Genomic DNA, 20,985 nt, shown 5'->3' with positions numbered 1-20,985 from the left:
TATTACGGTACAGAGTCAATGTGGAGGCTATATACAGGGGGTACCGGTACAGAGTCAATGTGGAGGCTATATACAGGGTATTACGGTACAGAGTCAATGTGGAGGCTATATACAGGGTATTACGGTACAGAGTCAATGTGGAGGCTATATACAGGGTATTACGGTACAGAGTCAATGTGGAGGCTATATACAGGAGGTACCGGTACAGAGTCAATGTGGAGGCTATATACAGGGGGTACCAGTGCAGAGTCAATGTGGAGGCTATATACAGGAGGTACCAGAACAGAGTCAATGTGGAGGCTATATACAGGGGGTACCAGTACAGAGTCAATGTGGAGGCTATATACAGGGGGTACCGGTACAGAGTCAATGTGGAGGCTATATACAGGTGGTACCGGTACAGAGTCAATGTGGAGGCTATATACAGGGGGTACCGGTACAGAGTCAATGTGGAGGCTATATACAGGGGGTACCGTTACAGAGTCAATGTGGAGGCTATATACAGGGGGTACCAGTACAGAGTCAATGTGGAGGCTATATACAGGGGGTACCAGATCAGAGTCAATGTGGAGGCTATATACAGGGGGTACCAGTACAGAGTCAATGTGGAGGCTATATACAGGGGGTACCAGTACAGAGTCAATGTGGAGGCTATATACAGGGTGTACCAGTACAGAGTCAATGTGGAGGCTATATACAGGGTGTACCAGTACAGAGTCAATGTGGAGGCTATATACAGGGGGTACCGGTACAGAGTCAATGTGGAGGCTATATACAGGGGGTACCAGTACTGAGTCAATGTGGAGGCTATATACAGGGGGTACCGGTACAGAGTCAATGTGTGGAGACACCGGTGTCGAGGTAATTGAGGTAATATGTAGAGTTATTAAAGTGACTATGCATAGATAGTAACAGAGAGTAGCAGCAGCGTAGAAGGGGGGGGGGGGGGGGGGGGCAATGCAAATAGTCTGGGTAGCCATTTGATTAGATGTTCAGGAGTCTTATGGCTGTGGGGTTAAAGCTGTTTAGAAGCCTCTTGGACCTAGACTTGGTGCTCCGGTACCGCTTGCCATTCGGTAGCAGAGAGGACAGACTATGACTGGGGTGGCTGGAGTCTTTGACCATTTTTAGGGTCCTTCCTCTGACACTGCCTGGTATAGAGGTCGTGGATGGCAGGAAGCTTGGCCCCGGTGATGTACTGGGCCGTACGCACTACCCTCTCTTGTGCCTTGCGGTTATTTAGGTCGTCTGGTAGTCTCGTGTCACTGGGCAGCTCTTGGCTGTGCTTCCCTTTGTGATCTGTAATAGTTTGCGAGCCCTGCCACATCCGACGTGCTTTGGAGCCGGTGTAGTACGATTCGATGTTCGTCCCGCTTTGCCTGTTTGATGGTTCGTCTGAGGGCATAGCGGGATTTCCGGGTTAGAGTCCTGCTCCTTGAAAGCGGCAGCTCTACCCTTTAGCTCAGTGCGAATGTTGCCTGTAATCCATGGCTTCTGGTTGGGGTATGTACGTAATTTGAGGTCAGTTGTCTCATCCAAGTGTGTGCTTTGGTCTGTTGTCCTTTGCACCACAAAGAGAGTCAGTCTATTGTAATGTGTATTGACATCCACCGTCTTCTCCTAACCCTACTGTATGCCTACAGGTGCCAGCGATCTCCCTGGCCTACGAGGCAGCAGAGAGTGACATTATGAAGAGACAGCCCAGAAACCCAGCCAGGGACAAACTGGTGAACGAGAGGCTGATCAGTATCGCCTACGGACAGATTGGTGGGTTTTTAAAAGTCTATCCCTGTGTTCAGGTCGTTAGTCTGCGGTGGGATTGACTCCCGGCCTAATTCTAATTCTAGTTCTATAGGCAGAGTAAATAAAGCGAAGACATCTTCCTCTCTCTGTCTCTGTAGGGATGATCCAGGCTCTGGGAGGGTTCTTCTCCTACTTTGTGATCCTGGCAGAGAATGGTTTCCTTCCCTCTTTATTGGTGGGCATCAGGCTAAACTGGGACGACCGCTCCAACAACGACCTAGAGGACAGCTACGGACAGCAATGGGTACACGACCCTCCTTTCTCTCTCTTTTTTTTTAATATATATATTTTTAACTCTTTTTCTTTCTCTCGTCTTTACTCACTCTGACTTTTTTTTACCCCTCTGTCATCTTATTTTCTTTCATCCAGTCCTCATTAGTCTCATTAAATGAATTGCTCTCTGAGTCATCACCACAGCTTTCCGCTTAGTCATCACCACAACGTTCCACTTAGTCATCACAACTTTCCACTTAGTCATCACCACAACGTTCCACTTAGTTACCTCTACTCCACTTAGTTCGCTCTTTAACCCTCCCTCCTTGTGATTTCCTCTCCCTCGCACGCCAGACCTATGAACAGAGGAAGATAGTGGAGTACACCTGTCACACAGCCTTCTTCGTCAGTATTGTGGTGGTACAGTGGGCTGATGTCATCATCTGCAAGACCAGGCGCAACTCTGTCTTCCAGCAGGGCATGAGGTCAGAACCCTTTATCTTTGCACCTGTCCTCTAATGACACAGACGTTTGGCATGATTCAAAAGCAGACCTCTTCTTGTCTCTATTCAGATTTTGTAAGGTTATGGAAGCCCCTCTACTTTATGTCTCTCTCATAGCTAGGATAAATGTTGAGATTCATTATTTGTTTGTTTACAGGAATAAGATCCTGATCTTTGGGCTGTTTGAGGAGACAGCTCTGGCTGCTTTCCTGTCCTACACCCCAGGCATGGACGTGGCTCTCAGGATGTACCCCCTCAAGTGAGTACTCCAGCCTCTCTGTTCTAATTCACACAGAGCAACAGCACCCTCTACTGAGGGACGTTTATATGACAGTTACTTGACAGTAAAGGACCACTGTGTGGACTGGAGACTATTTCAATCCATTCTATGGGGAAATGATTTCCTCTTTTAAGGAGAGTTATTCACTCAGCTGAATGGCCCTCTGGCTTTTTCTTATTTTTTCTCTCCATCCGTCTTTTTCTCTCTTTCTCTGTCTCAGGCCCAGCTGGTGGTTTTGTGCATTCCCGTACAGTTTCCTCATCTTTGTTTACGATGAGATCCGAAAACTCATCCTGCGCCGAAACCCCGGAGGTACGAGTCTCTCACAAACACACTTACTGTACTCACCATAGACTTGGGTATGACGTATTACAGTACCCATAATAACATTTACTATGATAGAACTGGGTATCTTTCACAGAGCATTGTGGGTACTGTTGTACATCATGCTACAAAAACAATGTAAAAACAAGAAAATGCTGCTGTCAGGTTTGCTTAATATAAGGAATTTTAAATGATTAACCCTTTTATACTTCACTTTTGATACTTAAGTATATTTTAGCAATTATATTTACTTTTGGTACTTATGTAGATTTAAAACCAAATACTTTTAGGGTAGTATTTTGAGAGACTTTCACTTTTAGTCATTTTCTATTATGGTATATTTACTTTTATTCAAGTATGAAAATTGGATACTTTTTCCACCACTACCTCTGATGCAAATGTTTGCTGTTTTGTTAATAATTTGTCTCTCTCTTTCTCTCTATTCCCTTCGTTTTCTCCGTCCTTTCTCTTTAGGCTGGGTGGAAAAGGAGACATACTATTAAATTATCAAACCATTCTTTACTTCTCATCCCCTTACCTCCCCCTCGTTTTCCTCCTCCCTACCTCCACCCGTCCCTCTAATCACATACAAACCATACAAGAAACCGCATCTGAAAACTCATCCATTCCTCATCCCGTATTTTCATCCAACATCGCCTTGAGGACAAGAGGACCAACCACCGAGAAGGAGAGGAACAGGACGATCACGCCAGATCCCTGCGCCCCTCTTCGTCTCTGCCTTTTTTTTCTGCCAAAAGACTACAGCATAGTCAACACTGCCAATACTCTTCGAATGTTTACTACACTGTTATGACACTGTTTCTAAATGTGCTAATACACTGTCATGTACAAAATACCGGTATCGCTCTCCTCTATCGACAACAAAATGGCAGCTGCATCTAGATTCCCCCGGCGAGCGGTGTGGCGTCTTTGTCACCTGTTCCACCCCGCCATCCTCTCGACACGCTCCCTCCCTCCACCAATCTTCTACTTAACATGCCCTTCAAGCCACTCCCACCACTCCCTGACCCAATGGGTATAACAGAAAGATCCCACCGCTGACACCAGTAAACGTGGAATAATCTCCCACGGCCTCTACAGAGGTAAAAAAATAAAATCCCCCTCCTTCCTGCTCGTGTTCCCCTCCCTCCTCCACCTGTTCCCCTCCCTCCTCCTCCTGTTTTTCTGCCAATGTTGTTGTTGTTTTCTAAACAATTGTCCGTAACACTACGGTGTGTTTTTTAATGTTAGGAGTGGGTCTGGGAACTGCTTGTCTGTCTGTCCCTGTGCGACTTCCCCCTGTCCTTGTAAACTCTCCCCCCCCAACTCATCCCTGCTAATAAAATACAACAATCTTTCTGTATCCTAAGAAAAAGAGATTTCTCTCCCATGTCATTATTTAAATAAGTGAGCAATGGAATAAGACACTGTACCTTACATGCGAAACAGCAGCAAGAAATGAAATAAAATATAAGGATCTCTCTTTTTTTTCCCAGTTTGGCCTCAGTTTTGTGTGTGGGGTTTGGCAGAGAAAGACAATACTGTAAATACATCTTTCACACTATCAACACTCCTGATCCCACTTTTAAGCCAGACAGAATGTCTCGAGTTACATACCAGCGGGATTGAAGGGTTGTCTGCCATGAGGTGTGTTGGGCGCGCCGATAGTGAGATGATCATCACTTCTTACTACACTTATTTTCACACCGCACACAATTATTCTGCTCTACCTACTCACTCATCATGGTTGGGAAAATAATAATACTTGTTTAAAAAAAAAAAAGGTATTCAAGGTAAAGTAACATTACATCTGTATTCATTCACCACCTCAGTGGAATACATACGGGCGATAATGATGACGCTGTCACGCCCTGAGCTTAGAGAGACGTTTTATTTCTCTATTTGGTTAGGTCAGGGTGTGATTTGGGGTGGGCATTCTATGTTATCTGTTTCTTTGTTTTTGGCCGAGTGTGGTTCCCAATCGGAGGCAGCTGTCTATCGTGGTCTCTGATTGGGAATCATACTTAGGCAGCCTTTTCCCCAGCTGTGTTTTGTGGGTAGTTATTTTCTGTTTAGTCTCTGTTACCTGACAGAACTGTTCGCTTTCGTTTTGTTACTTTGTTCGAGTTTCTTTGATCAATAAAATCATGAACACTTTCCACGCTGCGCTTTGGTCCACTCATTCCGACGAGAGCCGTAACAGAACTACCCACCACAAAAGGAACAAGCAGCGTGGCCAGGAGGAGAAGGGATCCTGGGCACGGGAGAGAAGGGAGTTTAGGACATCGCGGACATGGGAGGAGATCATGGCAGGCGACAAAAGCCTGGCATGGAAACAGGCGGAGGCTGATGGAGAGGAGCGGAGAGATCAGGAGTTACGGCAGAGTGCTAGCTCTAAGCTCCAGACCTCCAGTGTGCTTTCACAGCCCAGTGCATCCTGTGCTGGTGCCCCGCACTTGCTGGATTGAAGTGGGTATCCAGCCAGGACGGGTTGTGCCTGCTCCACGAACCAGGCCTCCAGTGTGTCTCCCCAGCCCGGTGAGTCCTGTGCCTCCTCCACGGACCAGGCCTCCAGTGTGTCTCCCCAGCCTGGTGAGTCCTGTGCTTGCTCCACGCACCAGGCCGGCAGTGTGGGTGAGTCCGGAGCCTCCGGCGACGGTCCCCAGTCCGGGGCCTCCGGCGACGGTCCCTAGTCCGGGGCCCTCCGGCGACGATCCGCATTCCGGGGCCTCCGGCGATGGTTCCCAGTTTGGAGCCTCCGGCGACGATTCACGGTCCGGAGTCCCCGGTGACGATCCACGGTCCGGTTCCACAGAAGTGGAGGGATCAGCAGAGGGAGTGGGGCTACGTCCCAAACCGGAGCCGCCACCGAGGGTAGATGCCCACCCGGACCCTCCCCTATAGGTTCAGGTTTGCGGCCGGGAGTCCGCACCTTTGGGGGGGGGGGGGGGGGGTACTGTCACGCCCTGACCTTAGAGAGCCATTTTATTTACCTATTTGGTTAGGTCAGGGTGTGATTTGGGGTGGGCATTCTATGTTATCTGTTTCTTTGTTTTTGGCCGAGTGTGGTTCCCTATCGTTGTCTCTGATTGGGAATCAACACTTTCCACGCTGCGCTTTGGTCCACTCATTCCGACGAGAGCCGTAACAGACGCGCACATCCTCTCTGTACACCACCAGGCTCTCACATTGCTGTACATCCATTGTTTTCTTTTTCCTCCCATTTAGATCCAGCTGCACTGTAGCTAGTAATATGGAAGCCATATAAGTCCTAAAAAAACTAACATATACACTGGTAGTAAAAGTACCCAATTGTCATACTTGAGTAAAAACAAAGATACCTTACAGTTTTTTTGTTGTTGCGATTGCTCACACACTTGTTGCGGAATTTGGCTCATTGTGTCAAAACTCTACACACAAGCCAAATAAGACACAACCCTTGGAGATGAACATCTCACTTCTATGTCAGAACGAAACTCTGCAATCAAAACCTAACAATCCTTTTTCTAAATAGCATTTTTGCAACAAAATGATACGCACATGAACCATTTGAATGACTCTAAGGGGCAACAACACACTGATGTACTTTATACAAAACACTGCTGTCTTTAGTACTTTGTATACTTTTTTGATGTTCTCATACAGGCTTCTGTGAGATTGTTCCAGTGCAGTACATCTACTCACATTTTAATGAACGCAAAAATAGAAGAGGCTTCAGAAAAAAATATATGCACCTTATTTTTTTGCCATTGCAGGTTTTTACAACAAACAAACACAGAAAAGTAGAATTACAGTAATCGATACAATATGTTACTGTAAACTCATGGAAACAAAAATAATTACAGCCAAGCTCTATACACCAATTGGCAACACCCACTTATCTCAGATGAGATCAGGGCCACATTGGTTGACCATGTGCTCAACCATGGATTGAGTTTGAGGGAGGCTGGGCAGAGAGTTCAGCCCAACCTGAGCCGCTACACGGTTGCATCTATCCTCCATTCAGAAATGACAACCGGTAGTTACCTACCATCTACACTATGTTCTTTATGTACAGTGGCAAGAAAAGCTATGGGAACCCTTTGGAAATACCTGGATTTCTGCATTAATTGGTCATAAAATTTGATCTGATCTTCATTGAGGTCACAATAGACAAACAGTCTGCCTAAACTAATAACACACAAACAATTATATATTTTCATGTCTTTATTGAACACGCCATGTAAACATTCACAGTGCAGGGTGGGAAAAGTTTGTGAACCCTTGGATTGAATAACTGGTTGACCCTCCTTTGGCAGCAAACCAAACGTTTTCTGTGGTTGTGGATCAGACCTGCACAACGGTCAGGAGGAATTTCGGACCATTCCTCTTCACAAAACTGTTTCAGTTCAGCAATATTATTAGGATGTCTGGTGTGAACTGCTCTCTTGTGGTCATGCCACTGCATCTCAATCGGGTTGAGATCAGGACTCTGACTGGGCCATTCCAGAAGGTGTATTTTCTTCTGTTGAAGCCATTCTGTTGTTGATTAACTTCTGTGTTTTGGGTCGTTGTCCTGTTGCATTACCCAACTTATATTACAGTTTTTTCCAACTGCTTACACACAAAATCTTTTCATGTCACACGATTTTTGAAACCTCTCACTCAAAGTGCAAAACTACACACCAAATGTGAAAAACCATAAGCTATTTCTCAGCCTTTGACTCAGATGTCAATTGCATAAAACACTTTTTTCAAAATACTACACGCAATTCTCAACCTAAAACACAAAAATCTAACAGGAAGTGACTTGCTTTCCTTTTCCAAACACAACCAATCAAAATGCTACACTTATTCACCAGGTCACACACACACTCCTCACATGTGCAAACACTAATAGCTTAACTGATCACTAACCAATCACTGCTTTACTGTAGTATAGGCCTATAAATAGGTCAAAGGTCAGATTACCTGTTTTGTACAATGGATGCCAACAATGGACAGAGAGCAAGAGGAGTAGGAGGGAAAGGAAGAGGACGAGGGCAAAGAAGAGAAGGAAGGAGAGGCATCTCTAATGAGATTAGGGCAAAATTTGTTGATCATGTGATCAACCACGGTTTGACCATGAGAGAGGCTGGACTGAGAGTCCAGCCCAATTTGAGTCGATTTACAGTGGCGTCCATAATTCGAACCTTCAGAAATGAGAAGAGGTATGCAACTACAGTGCCTTGCGAAATTATTCGGCCCCCTTGAACTTTGCGACCTTTTGCCACATTTCAGGCTTCAAACATAAAGATATAAAACTGTATTTTTTTGTGAAGAATCAACAACAAGTGGGACACAATCATGAAGTGGAACGACATTTATTGGATATTTCAAACTTTTTTAACAAATCAAAAACTGAAAAATTGGGCGTGCAAAATTATTCAGCCCCCTTAAGTTAATACTTTGTAGCGCCACCTTTTGCTGCGATTACAGCTGTAAGTCGCTTGGGGTATGTCTCTATCAGTTTTGCACATCGAGAGACTGACATTTTTTCCCATTCCTCCTTGCAAAACAGCTCGAGCTCAGTGAGGTTGGATGGAGAGCATTTGTGAACAGCAGTTTTCAGTTCTTTCCACAGATTCTCGATTGGATTCAGGTCTGGACTTTGACTTGGCCATTCTAACACCTGGATATGTTTATTTTTGAACCATTCCATTGTAGATTTTGCTTTATGTTTTGGATCATTGTCTTGTTGGAAGACAAATCTCCGTCCCAGTCTCAGGTCTTTTGCAGACTCCATCAGGTTTTCTTCCAGAATGGTCCTGTATTTGGCTCCATCCATCTTCCCATCAATTTTAACCATCTTCCCTGTCCCTGCTGAAGAAAAGCAGGCCCAAACCATGGTGCTGCCACCACCATGTTTGACAGTGGGGAGTGTGATGTTCAGTGTGATGAGCTGTGTTGCTTTTACGCCAAACATAACGTTTTGCATTGTTGCCAAAAAGTTCAATTTTGGTTTCATCTGACCAGAGCACCTTCTTCCACATGTTTGGTGTGTCTCCCAGGTGGCTTGTGGCAAACTTTAAACAACACTTTTTATGGATATCTTTAAGAAATGGCTTTCTTCTTGCCACTCTTCCATAAAGGCCAGATTTGTGCAATATACGACTGATTGTTGTCCTATAGACAGAGTCTCCCACCTCAGCTGTAGATCTCTGCAGTTCATCCAGAGTGATCATGGGCCTCTTGGCTGCATCTCTGATCAGTCTTCTCCTTGTATGAGCTGAAAGTTTAGAGGGACGGCCAGGTCTTGGTAGATTTGCAGTGGTCTGATACTCCTTCCATTTCAATATTATCGCTTGCACAGTGCTCCTTGGGATGTTTAAAGCTTGGGAAATCTTTTTGTATCCAAATCCGTCTTTAAACTTCTTCACAACAGTATCTCGGACCTGCCTGGTGTGTTCCTTGTTCTTCATGATGCTCTCTGCGCTTTTAACGGACCTCTGAGACTATCACAGTGCAGGTGCATTTATACGGAGACTTGATTACACACAGGTGGATTGTATTTATCATCATTAGTCATTTAGGTCAACATTTGATCATTCAGAGATCCTCACTGAACTTCTGGAGAGAGTTTGCTGCACTGAAAGTAAAGGGGCTGAATAATTTTGCACGCCCAATTTTTCAGTTTTTGATTTGTTAAAAAAGTTTGAAATATATCCAATAAATGTCGTTCCACTTCATGATTGTGTCCCACTTGTTGTTGATTCTTCACAAAAAAATACAGTTTTATATCTTTATGTTTGAAGCATGAAATGTGGCAAAAGGTCGCAAAGTTCAAGGGGGCCGAATACTTTCGCAAGGCACTGTATCTAATGACTTTTTTAGCATTACAGTAATGTACTGTAAAATACATATGACTGCATAGAATTGCATAAACATTTGTAACTCTAAGCCATCCATTTACTGCACTGCATTGAATGAATGAGGTTGGTTATCATGCTGTACTACATTTTTTTGTACATTGTTCACAGTTCCTATGCTGAACACATACTGTGTTTGAATTCTGTACAGAGTGGAAAGGCATCATGGAGGACGAGGATGCTTGTTTACAGATGTACAAGAGACTGCAATTATAAATATGGTCTATATGGGGACATAGAGGTTGCCTCTGTCCAAGGTTGGATACGCCATGCTAGGAGATTCTTCCCTCGAAAACCTATCTTGTGATGTGGACGAAGTATCGTGGCCAGACTCAGGCCGGAGAAGAGATGAAGCGTAGTTTAGCACTGTTGACTGCCCCCCCCCCCCCCCCACCAATTCCTGGACTGCCCCCCCGGGACCCCACACACACAATTGTGTTCTTTACTGTATTCTAAAGAATATACTTTTGGTTTACATATGTTTATGGTTTTGTTGTATGCTACTTTATACAACAGTAATGTTTGGCCTAATAAATATTTTCTCTTTCTACATTGCATTGGTGTTTACAGTGTACTTGTTACCCCTCTCAGCAGATTACTTTCACCGTAGAACATTGTATTGAAATGTAGATATAAGCCTATGAAAGACCAAAGAGCTTTAGATTTAGAACAACAGTGTTTACATGGTATATCCAGAAATGTACTATTATGAAAGCAGTGTTTGCCATTTGACGCAAATGCTTCATTCTGACATGTGTTTATGGCATTTTGAATGCAGTGTTACATTTTGAAGGAGATGTGAGGCATTTAGCATTTTGTGTGTGCAGTTTTGGGAATTGTGTGTAGAGTTTTGAAAAAAAGGAGACAGTTTTGAAAACTTGTGTAAGCAGTTGGAAAAAAATTCAATCTTCAATTGGCAGACAGATTGCCTGATGTTGGTGTGCTGTGCCTTTTTTCCCCACACATGCTGTTGTGTTTTCCTTCCAAACAACTCAACTGTAGTTTCATCTGTCCACAGGATATTTTGCCAGTAGCGCTGTGGAACATCCAGGTGCACTTTCGCAGACTTCAGACGTGCAGCAATGTTTATTTTGGACAGCAGTGGCTTTTTCCGTGGTGTCCTCCCATGAACACCATTCTTGTTTAGAGTTGTACGTATAGTAGACCCGTCAACAGAGATGTTAGCATGTGTCAAAGTCTTTAACTGACACTCTAGGATTCTTCTTAACCTCATTGAGCATTCTGTGCTGAGGTCTTGCAGTCATCTTTGCAGGACAGCCACTCCTAGGGAGAGTAGCAACAGTGCTGACCTTTCTCCATTCATAGACAATTTGTCTTACCGTGGACTGATGAACATCAAGGTTTTTAGAGATACTTGTGTAACCCTTTTCAGCTTTATGCAAGTCAACAATTCTTAATCTTAGGTCTGCTGAGATCTCTTTTGTTCGAGGCATGGCTCACATCAGGCAATGCTTCTTGTGAATAGCAAACTCAAATTTTGTGAGGTTTTTTATAGGGCAGAGCAGCTCTAACCAACATCTCCAATCTCGTCTCATTGAGGGTTAGCTGACTCCTGACTCCAATTAGCTTTTGGAGAAGTCATTAGCCTAGGGGTTCACATACTTCTTCCAACCTACACTGTGAACGTTTAAATTATTTATTCAATATAAGACAACAAAAATACAATAATTTGTGTGTTATTAGTTTAAGTACACTACGTTTGTCTATTGTTGTGACTTAGATGAAGATCAGATCACATTTGTTGACCAATTTATGCAGAAATCCAGGTATTTCCAAAGGGTTCACATACTTTTTCTTGCCACTGTGTGTATATTGTAGAATACTGCAGTCCGACATATCAATAGGCCTGTGTTACTCCGTGATTGTTGGCCAATGTTACAGTAATATAATTTCATGTTGAAAGAAAATAGATTATTTTAGTTTACTGTACCAATAATATCATATTTGTGGATCTTCTGCAGAACTGAGAGACGGCCAGGCCATGGTGGAAGACACCGGCTGTTCACACCAGAACAGGAGACCTCCTTTGTGAACATGGTGGTGGCAAACAATACCATTAGACCATGAGAAAAATCCAGAACCACATAATTGCAGACAACATCATGTTCAATAACATTCACCAGGTGGGCTTGTCTACATTGGACCGTGTTTTTCGGCGAAACTCGGAGAGGGTTAAGGAACAGCGCCATGAATATGTGCAAGTAAGTACTCTACTGTGAATGTATTATCATATCAGCACTGTATATACACATTACAATACTGTAATCCAGTGTATTGTGCCTCACCATATTGACTGCTCTAGGTCTGTCACTCATTGTCTGTTTCGGAGAGTCTTGGAGCTGGAAGCGGCTGCAATTCAGCACGTTTATATTTACATTGATGAGGCTGGCTTCTACCTAGCCAAAAGAAGGGGACGGGGACAGAACATTATTGGCCACCGTGCCATTGTGAATGTCCCTGGACGGCGTGGAGGGAATATCACCATGTGCAGCCGTTAGCCAGCAAGGCGTCCTCCATCACCATGCCAACCTTGGTCCCAACAACACCGCCCTTCTCATCACAATCCTGGACACACTACATGGTATCCTCATTCCAGCCGAGCAGAGGGGTGGACCAGAGCGAACCAGGTATGTTGTCATCTGGGACAACGTGAGTTTCCAACGGGCTGCTCTGGTCCGCAACTGGGTCATCAACCACCCGCAATGTATTGTTCTATACCTCCCACCATATTCCCCATTCCTAAACCCAATTGAATCGTTTTTTTCAGCATGGCGATGGAAGGTGTATGACCGCCATCCCCTCACACACATGCTTCTTCTTCAGGCAATGGAGGATGCATGAGATGAAGTTGATGTGGGGGCTTTCGACGGCTTGATCCGTCACTCCAAAAGATTGTTTTCCCGCTGTTTAGCCAGGAAGAACATTGCTTGTGATGTAGATGAGGTGCTGTGACCAGACCACAATAGGCTGTAGGACGCAGCCTTGTGTCTTTCTTACATTTTGCATGTGTTTTTGTCTTTAGAGTTTTGAAAGAATGAGCCACTTTCATTTTTACATTTTGTACAGAAAATCCTTTATCTTACTGAACGTTTGTCCTTTTGGGTACGGCAAGTGTTTAATACAAAACACAAGTGTTCAAAAATACAGATGCTGAAGGAAACAGGTACAAAAGTAAAAATGAGTCCTATATCGACATAACCTGAAAGGCCGCTCAGCAAGGAAGAAGCCACTGCTCCAAAACCGCCATAAAAAAAACAGACTACGGTTTGCAACTGCACATGGGGACAAAGATCATACTTTTTGGAGAAACGTCCTCTGGTCTGATGAAATAAAAATAGAACCTGTTTGACCATAATGACCATCGTTGGAGGAAAAAGGGGGAAGCTTGCAAGCCGAGGAACACCAACCCAATCGTGACGCACCGGGGTGGCAGCATCATGTTGTGGGGGATGCTTTTCTGCAGGAGGGACTGGTGCACTTCACAAAATGGATGGCATCATGAGGAGGGAAAATATGTGGAAATATTGAAGCAACATCTCCAGACATCAGTCAGGAAGTTAAAGCTTGGTTGCAAATGGGTCTTCCAAATGGACCAAGCATACTTCCAAAGTTGTGGCAAAATGGCTTAAGGACAACAAAGTCAAGGTATTGGAGTGGCTATCACAGCCCTGACCTCAATCCTATAGAAAACATGTTGGCAGAACTGAAAAAGCATGGAGGCCTAAAAACCTGACTCAGTTACACCAGCTCTGTCAGGAGGAATGGGCCAACATTCACCCAACTTATTGTGGGAAGCTTGTGAAAGGCTACCTGAAACGATTTAAAGGCAATGCTACCAAATACTAATACAGGGTATGTAAACCTCTGACCCACTGGGAATGTGATGAAAGAAATAAAAGCTGAAATAAATCATTCTCTCTACTACTATTCTGACATTTCCCATTCTTAAAATAAAGTGGTGATCCTAACTGGGATTTTTTACTCGTATTAAATGTCAGGAATTGTGAAAAACTGATTTTAAATGTATTTGGCTAAGGTGTATGGAAACTTCCGACTTCAACTGTATATTTGCGTAGGTATACATTACTGTAACAATCTTTTACAACAGTGTAACTACAGTGTAACACTGAAAAGGCAAAAGGCATAAACCTTCTGGTGCGATATTCATAGTGTTTTGAGTTGAGCACATCCGTGTGTTGTTGGTTGGTAGACAGATCTAATCATTTGACCTGAGTGTGTCATTTTGATGCAAAAAAAAACCCCATTTTAGATAGAGAAAACAGTTTTGAATGCAGTGTTTGCTTTTGTTAGAGATTTACAGTTTTGCGTTTGTGTTTTGGGAAAATGGGCCAAAGATTCAGCAAACGTGTGTAAACAGTTGTGGAAAACTGTAATGTATATGTAATTGCTCAAATATACTTAAGTATCAAAAGTAAATGTCAAATCATTTAAAATGGCTTATAATGAAGCAAACCAGACGGCACCCTCTTGTTTATTTATTTACGGATATCCAGGGGCACACTCAACACTCAGACATCATTTACAAACTAAGAATGTGTGTTCAGTGAGCCCACCAGATCAGAGGCAGTCGGGATGACCAGAGGTGTTCTCTTTAAGTGCGTGAATGGACAATTTTATAATGTCCTGCTAAGCATTCAAAATGTATCGAGTACTTTTGGGTGTAACGGAAAATGTCTGGAATAAAAAGTACATTATTTTCTTAGGATTGTAGTGAAGTAAAAGTTGTCCAAAATATAAATAGTAACGTACAGATACCCCCAAAAAGGTTTTACTTAAGTACTTTACACCACTGCACAGTACATATAATAGATATTTATGAAGATATGAGTCCTGAATATTTGTGAAGATTAAGTCAATAGATATAGCCTATAAATATATGAAATTCCTGAAAAAAAAGGCATTTCAAACGACACACTTTGCAATATACTATGGGAGATGAATACTTAAGGAACCATAGATCAAGAGTTTGATTCTAGTATATTCAATAGTACCTTCCACTCACAAGGATCATAAAAACAGTCATACTTCATCCCTTTATTTGAAAGGGTATACGACGGTCCCTTGTTATTGTAGAGCCCACAAATGATTTGATCCAAACATGTATTAGTATTCTTGAATCTTAATGAATGACCTATTGTTATTGAGATGTATTACATGAATGTTCACTTGAACATTATATTTGACATCCGCCTTGAGGGGCAGTGTTAGGGGGATTCATTTCTAAAGGTTTCAACTGTATCGCATAGGTTTACAGAGATGGGTGTGGGTGTGTGCTTGCTTTAGTAATGGGCTTCTGAACGTGTGTGTGTGTGTGTGTGTGTGTGTGTGTGTGTGTGTGTGTGTGTGTGTGTGTGTGTGTGTGTGTGTGTGTGAGAGAGAGAGTGGGAGAGGGAGAGTTTGTATTTCATGAATACAATTACAGGGCTGAGGAAGCCAATGATGGCTTGCCCATTGCGCGCACACACACACACACACACACACACACACTATCCTGGGGATATAGGTCAACCCGTTTGCACTGGAGACAGCTTTCTAGACCTTCTCTCTCATGAGACTGACTGCCTCATCTCTCTCCATTGTCCATCAATTACTAGAAACCAGTTTTGCCCAAATGGGCACATAAAACCCTTGATTGTTACAGCACATAAGTTACTGTAGCAGCTCCTGGGGCCAGGGGCCTTTGTGAGCCTTCGAAACGCAATACATATCTTTAATTATCGAGCTTACACTATCTCTCCCCGTCCCTCATAACAGTAAAACACAATTCACAAACGCAAACAGTAGCATCTGCGTCATAGAATAACAAAACATGCCTTGAAGCTAGCTACCCCTCAGCACAGCACAAATATGTCAGCTCATTATGATGCGCACACACACACACAAACACACACACAGGGGCTCTCTTTGGCAGCCGTCCCCCCTGTAATCTCCCCACAACGTGCCCCCCCTCTCTCCCGCTTCACTGTTCTGTGTGATAGAATATCGATCGCTCGCCTCGGCGCGTCATTGAGGGGGGGAAAAGGGAGGGTATGGTCAGACATGCTCCAAGGTTGTTTCCTTGGCAACAGGAGGATGGGTCACAGTGTTGCCATGGCTCCTAGGTCGCCGGGGTCAGGTGGTGGGGGAGGGGTCAGTGGGTCGGCCAAATCTGTTTGTGTGTTAGTTAATGGGTAAGGGAGGTTGGGGTTGGGGAGAGCTCCTGCAATATTGCAGTGTTGGTAATGAATGTGTGGATACAGGGTGTGACACCGTCATGTACATATTACAGTGTAGGCACACACACACACACACACACACACACTCACACACACACACACACATACACACACACACACACACACACACACACACACACACACACACAAACACAAACACAGGAAAATATAAACAGGATATGGATATGTCTGATTACATAGTTCAAAGTAGTCTGACGCATACAGATGTGGGATCTTAATTTGAGCCAGTTAGCTACAGCTGGAACATTTAACTGCAGCAACAGGAAGTTGCAATGGCCACACGTGATTTACAGTAAAAGCTTTGAGAGCAAGCATCGGAACAGTATACAAATATCAGTTTTTATTTTCACAATGTAGTATTACAATCTCATTTGCATGCACAAAGACTGAACCCCCCCCCCCCCCGTCACTTTCGATGTTATGGTGCTGTTAATGAAGTATAAGGGACTCTCACTCTCACTTCTCGTCGCTGTGGATTTTGGCTGAAGAGCTCTCATCAGTGTATGAGGACCATTTTCAGACACAAATGTGAAAGTTCACCGTCTTCACTGTGACTTCTTCTATTTCTAAAAGGATGGTCCCGCTCCGTTCTATAGAGAGCACAGCACAGCGCAACCACTGCAAAATGGGATCCAAGTAAGGGTAACTGTTCGGGGATGTGAAAGAGACAAGAGACACAGATCAGATGTGGATACTCAAAGTGGTTTAATCCTGATACGTAATAAGGGTGTGTACAAATATTTTGTAGGTTTACAAAATCAGGATTGTGGTTTGTCTTATGAGTACGAAAGGACATTAAATGGCACAAGGTGGAACCCCTCATTTGGACAGTAGGTATAAAAGGAATAGGGGATGCTGGGGGAACAAGCCAACATGGATAACAGGGTGAAACACACGACTATCCATAGCTGCACAATTATGTGCCCTCAATAATGACCCTGAGGATGGAAAAAATGAATGTAAAAAAAAGCTATTTCTCTAAAGCTTTGATCATATACATACATAAGGTATAATTTGCTTAGACACAGCAGAGTTTAGGTTTTAGCATTGTACAGATACCAACACGCGTGGAGATAAATTCTCTGAAAACGTATTCCATCCTAAAATGGTTAAAAAATAAAGTAATGTCAAATGCAACAGACAGAACCCTGGACAGCTACATTTTCTCGAATGACATCTAAGATTGAAGGGTGTTTTTTGTAGACTTTTAACGGAGGGGATAAATGAAAGCGCTCACTAATGTTGCCAGCCGTATGGGGTAAGTGAACCTACGAAATAGGACGATAAAGAAAGATAATTAATTCCATGCGTGAGGGTAAATGACAATCCATCTGTCGTCATACAATTAAACCCCAAACCATAGCAGTTCATAACTAGGACCTTATTCATTTAAAAAACAAGAACAGGTAACAAGTCGTGAAAAGTGCCCAGTTTCTCCAGCATCCTAAAGATCACGATGCCAAGCATCGACGCAGTTAGATTCGTCCAGTCAGATTGCAGAGAGGGTCTGCAGCCAGAAGAGGGCACTGACAGTCCTAATCCCAAACCTCCTCTTGCTTTGAGACTCCGAGTAAGAACCTTGAACATCACCTGTTCATTCTCAGTCCTCCCCCAAAAAGGCAGCGCTTTACATGATTCATTTTTCCAGGGTAATAACAGAGGAGTCATTGATGGAACTACATCGTAACAAGTGAAAGTAGCGAGTTATATAGTAGGAAACGAACGGCTGTTCATTCCAAATGTAGGCTATAAGAGCTGCATAGTCGCTATTTAAATCATTGCACAAATATTGTTTTATTACCGAGAAATTATACAAGGTGTTCCTCTGATAGACTTACTATCAGACCCTACATTTTTAAATACCAACCTGAATCGTATACGAAGTACATTCTAATCGCTTCTCCACAAATAAAGATAGAAACTAAATAAGATTAACCGTTCAAAACCAAGGTAATTTGAGCCTTGAAAGCAACAAATCAAGTTGTATATTTTTGATAATAAACGTATTTAAGTTGTACAGCCTACCCAACAATAGTCATAATTCATTCATTGGTCGCGTTCCCCTGCTCAGACGTTGAATGCATCAACCAATGGATGCATGCCACGTCATCGACTGTGTCATCAACTGACAGATTACTAAAGCATATGATAAGGTTAGCTGATATGTCAAAAACCTATCTAGGCGTTGGAAGATCTGGCAGGCATCTGCCATGCCTGGGCAGAGGAACCCACCCATTGTTATCAATGCAGATATTGGGCATGTTCCTCTGACAAGGCGTTGCTTACGCATGCCAGATCTTACATCGCCTGGATAAGTATTTTACATATCATCTAGCCACATAATATGTTATAGCAATCAGGTGTCCGATGGCACAGTCAATGACATGGCACGCAACCATTGGTTGAGGCATACAAAGTCTGAGCAGGGGAACACGACCAATACCTGGCTGATTGCTCCAGATATGGTGATAGGATGTATATTTAAATGTCTCGAGCGCGCGGAGTGTCTCTTGAGCAACTTTTGCAAGGTGTCTGACTGCTGGACGTTGGTTCGTCGGGCCAAAGTTTCTTCATTCAAAAAACGAGAAGAAAGGTAACATTGCCACAGATTTAACTTTCTTTGTGTTGTTAGACAATTGTTCATGACAGTTTGCCAAATTAATTACCAAACAATTTTACTTTTTCCCACCTCGGCAATCGCAGGCAATCTGTTCTACCAAAAGCTTAGTTTCCCCCTCAATTGACACCACAGACCAATTCAGATATATTTGACTTTTCTCTCAGTTGTGATGGTAGCCCAGCCTAAAATAATTTCCTGTCTCCATTTCAAATTGTGTTCCGTATTTCTGTCTGTAGGTATGCTCCTAATCAGGCTATCACAGGTGTAGTAGTCTTCTGCTGGTTTCCCGTTCCGACTGGACGCTTTGTTGCGTATTGCTGCCTTTCACTGTTTGGAAAATGCAATGCACATTTGTTCACAAAAAAGGGGAAAAAAGGTAATTGCACCACCATCTAACACTACATACTGTATATATACCACCATCTAACACTACATACTGTATATATACCACCATCTAACACTACATACTGTATATATACCACCATCTAACACTACATACTGTATATATACCACCATCTAACACTACATACTGTATATATACCACCATCTAACACTACATACTGTATATATACCACCATCTAACACTACATACTGTATATATACCACCATCTAACACTACATACTGTATATATACCACCATCTAACACTACATACTGTATATATACCACCATCTAACACTACATACTGTATATATACCATCATCTAACACTACATACTGTATATATACCACCATCTAACACTACATACTGTATATATACCACCATCTAACACTACATACTGTATATATACCACCATCTAACACTACATACTGTATATATACCACCATCTAACACTACATACTGTATATATACCACCATCTAACACTACATACTGTATATATACCACCATCTAACACTACATACTGTATATACCACCATCTAACACTACATACTGTATATATACCACCATCTAACACTACATACTGTATATATACCACCATCTAACACTACATACTGTATATATACCACCATCTAACACTACATACTGTATATATACCATCATCTAACACTACATACTGTATATATACCACCATCTAACACTACATACTGTATATATACCACCATCTAACACTACATACTGTATATATACCACCATCTAACACTACATACTGTATATATACCACCATCTAACACTACATACTGTATATATACCACCATCTAACACTACATACTGTATATACCACCATCTAACACTACATACTGTATATATACCACCATCTAACACTACATACTGTATATATACCACCATCTAACACTACATACTGTATATATACCACCATCTAACACTACATACTGTATATATACCACCATCTAACACTACATACTGTATATATACCACCATCTAACACTACATACTGTATATATACCACCATCTAACACTACATACTGTATATATACCACCATCTAACACTACATACTGTATATATACCACCATCTAACACTACATACTGTATATATACCACCATCTAACACTACATACTGTATATATACCACCATCTAACACTACATACTGTATATATACCACCATCTAACACTACATACTGTATATATACCACCATCTAACACTACATACTGTATATATACCACCATCTAACACTACATACTGTATATATACCACCATCTAACACTACATACTGTATATATACCACCATCTAACACTACATACTGTATATATACTACCATCTAACACTACACACTGTATATATACCACCATCTAACCCTACACATTGTATATATACCACCATCTAACCCTACACACTGTATATATACCACCATCAAACCCTACACACTGTATATATACTACCATCAAACCCTACACACTGTATATATACTACCATCTAACACTACACACTGTATATATACCACCATCTAACCCTACACTATCCCCAACACACCCCACCACCCCTTCCCACTACTTTGGCCCTAAGAGATCCTAAACCAGGTCATTGGTCATCGGCCTGGGAGTCTGGAACCACTCCTTAAACCCCCCTGTAGTTCATCCAAAAACTTTGCTGCTGCTGCTACCAATTCAATCTCCA

At 42.7% G+C, this 20,985-nt stretch overlaps 1 protein-coding gene across 1 annotated transcript in view; it reads left to right on the top strand.

The window, feature by feature from the left end:
- Positions 1-4,613, top strand: part of LOC139373438 (sodium/potassium-transporting ATPase subunit alpha-3-like) — a 31,702-nt gene extending 27,089 nt beyond the window's left edge. Inside the window, exons 17-22 of the mRNA XM_071113927.1 lie at positions 1,644-1,767; positions 1,902-2,047; positions 2,371-2,501; positions 2,677-2,778; positions 3,020-3,111; positions 3,598-4,613. Of these exons, the coding sequence (XP_070970028.1) occupies positions 1,644-1,767; positions 1,902-2,047; positions 2,371-2,501; positions 2,677-2,778; positions 3,020-3,111; positions 3,598-3,626 (624 nt within the window). The 3' untranslated portion in view covers positions 3,627-4,613. The remainder of the gene's footprint in view (positions 1-1,643; positions 1,768-1,901; positions 2,048-2,370; positions 2,502-2,676; positions 2,779-3,019; positions 3,112-3,597) is intronic.
- The last annotated feature ends 16,372 nt before the right edge of the window (positions 4,614-20,985 follow it).

The sequence above is a fragment of the Oncorhynchus clarkii genome, chromosome 18, assembly GCF_045791955.1.
Source record: "Oncorhynchus clarkii lewisi isolate Uvic-CL-2024 chromosome 18, UVic_Ocla_1.0, whole genome shotgun sequence".
In the NCBI taxonomy this organism is placed as follows: Eukaryota; Metazoa; Chordata; class Actinopteri; order Salmoniformes; family Salmonidae; genus Oncorhynchus; species Oncorhynchus clarkii.
This window is presented reverse-complemented; position numbering and strand designations above follow the sequence as displayed.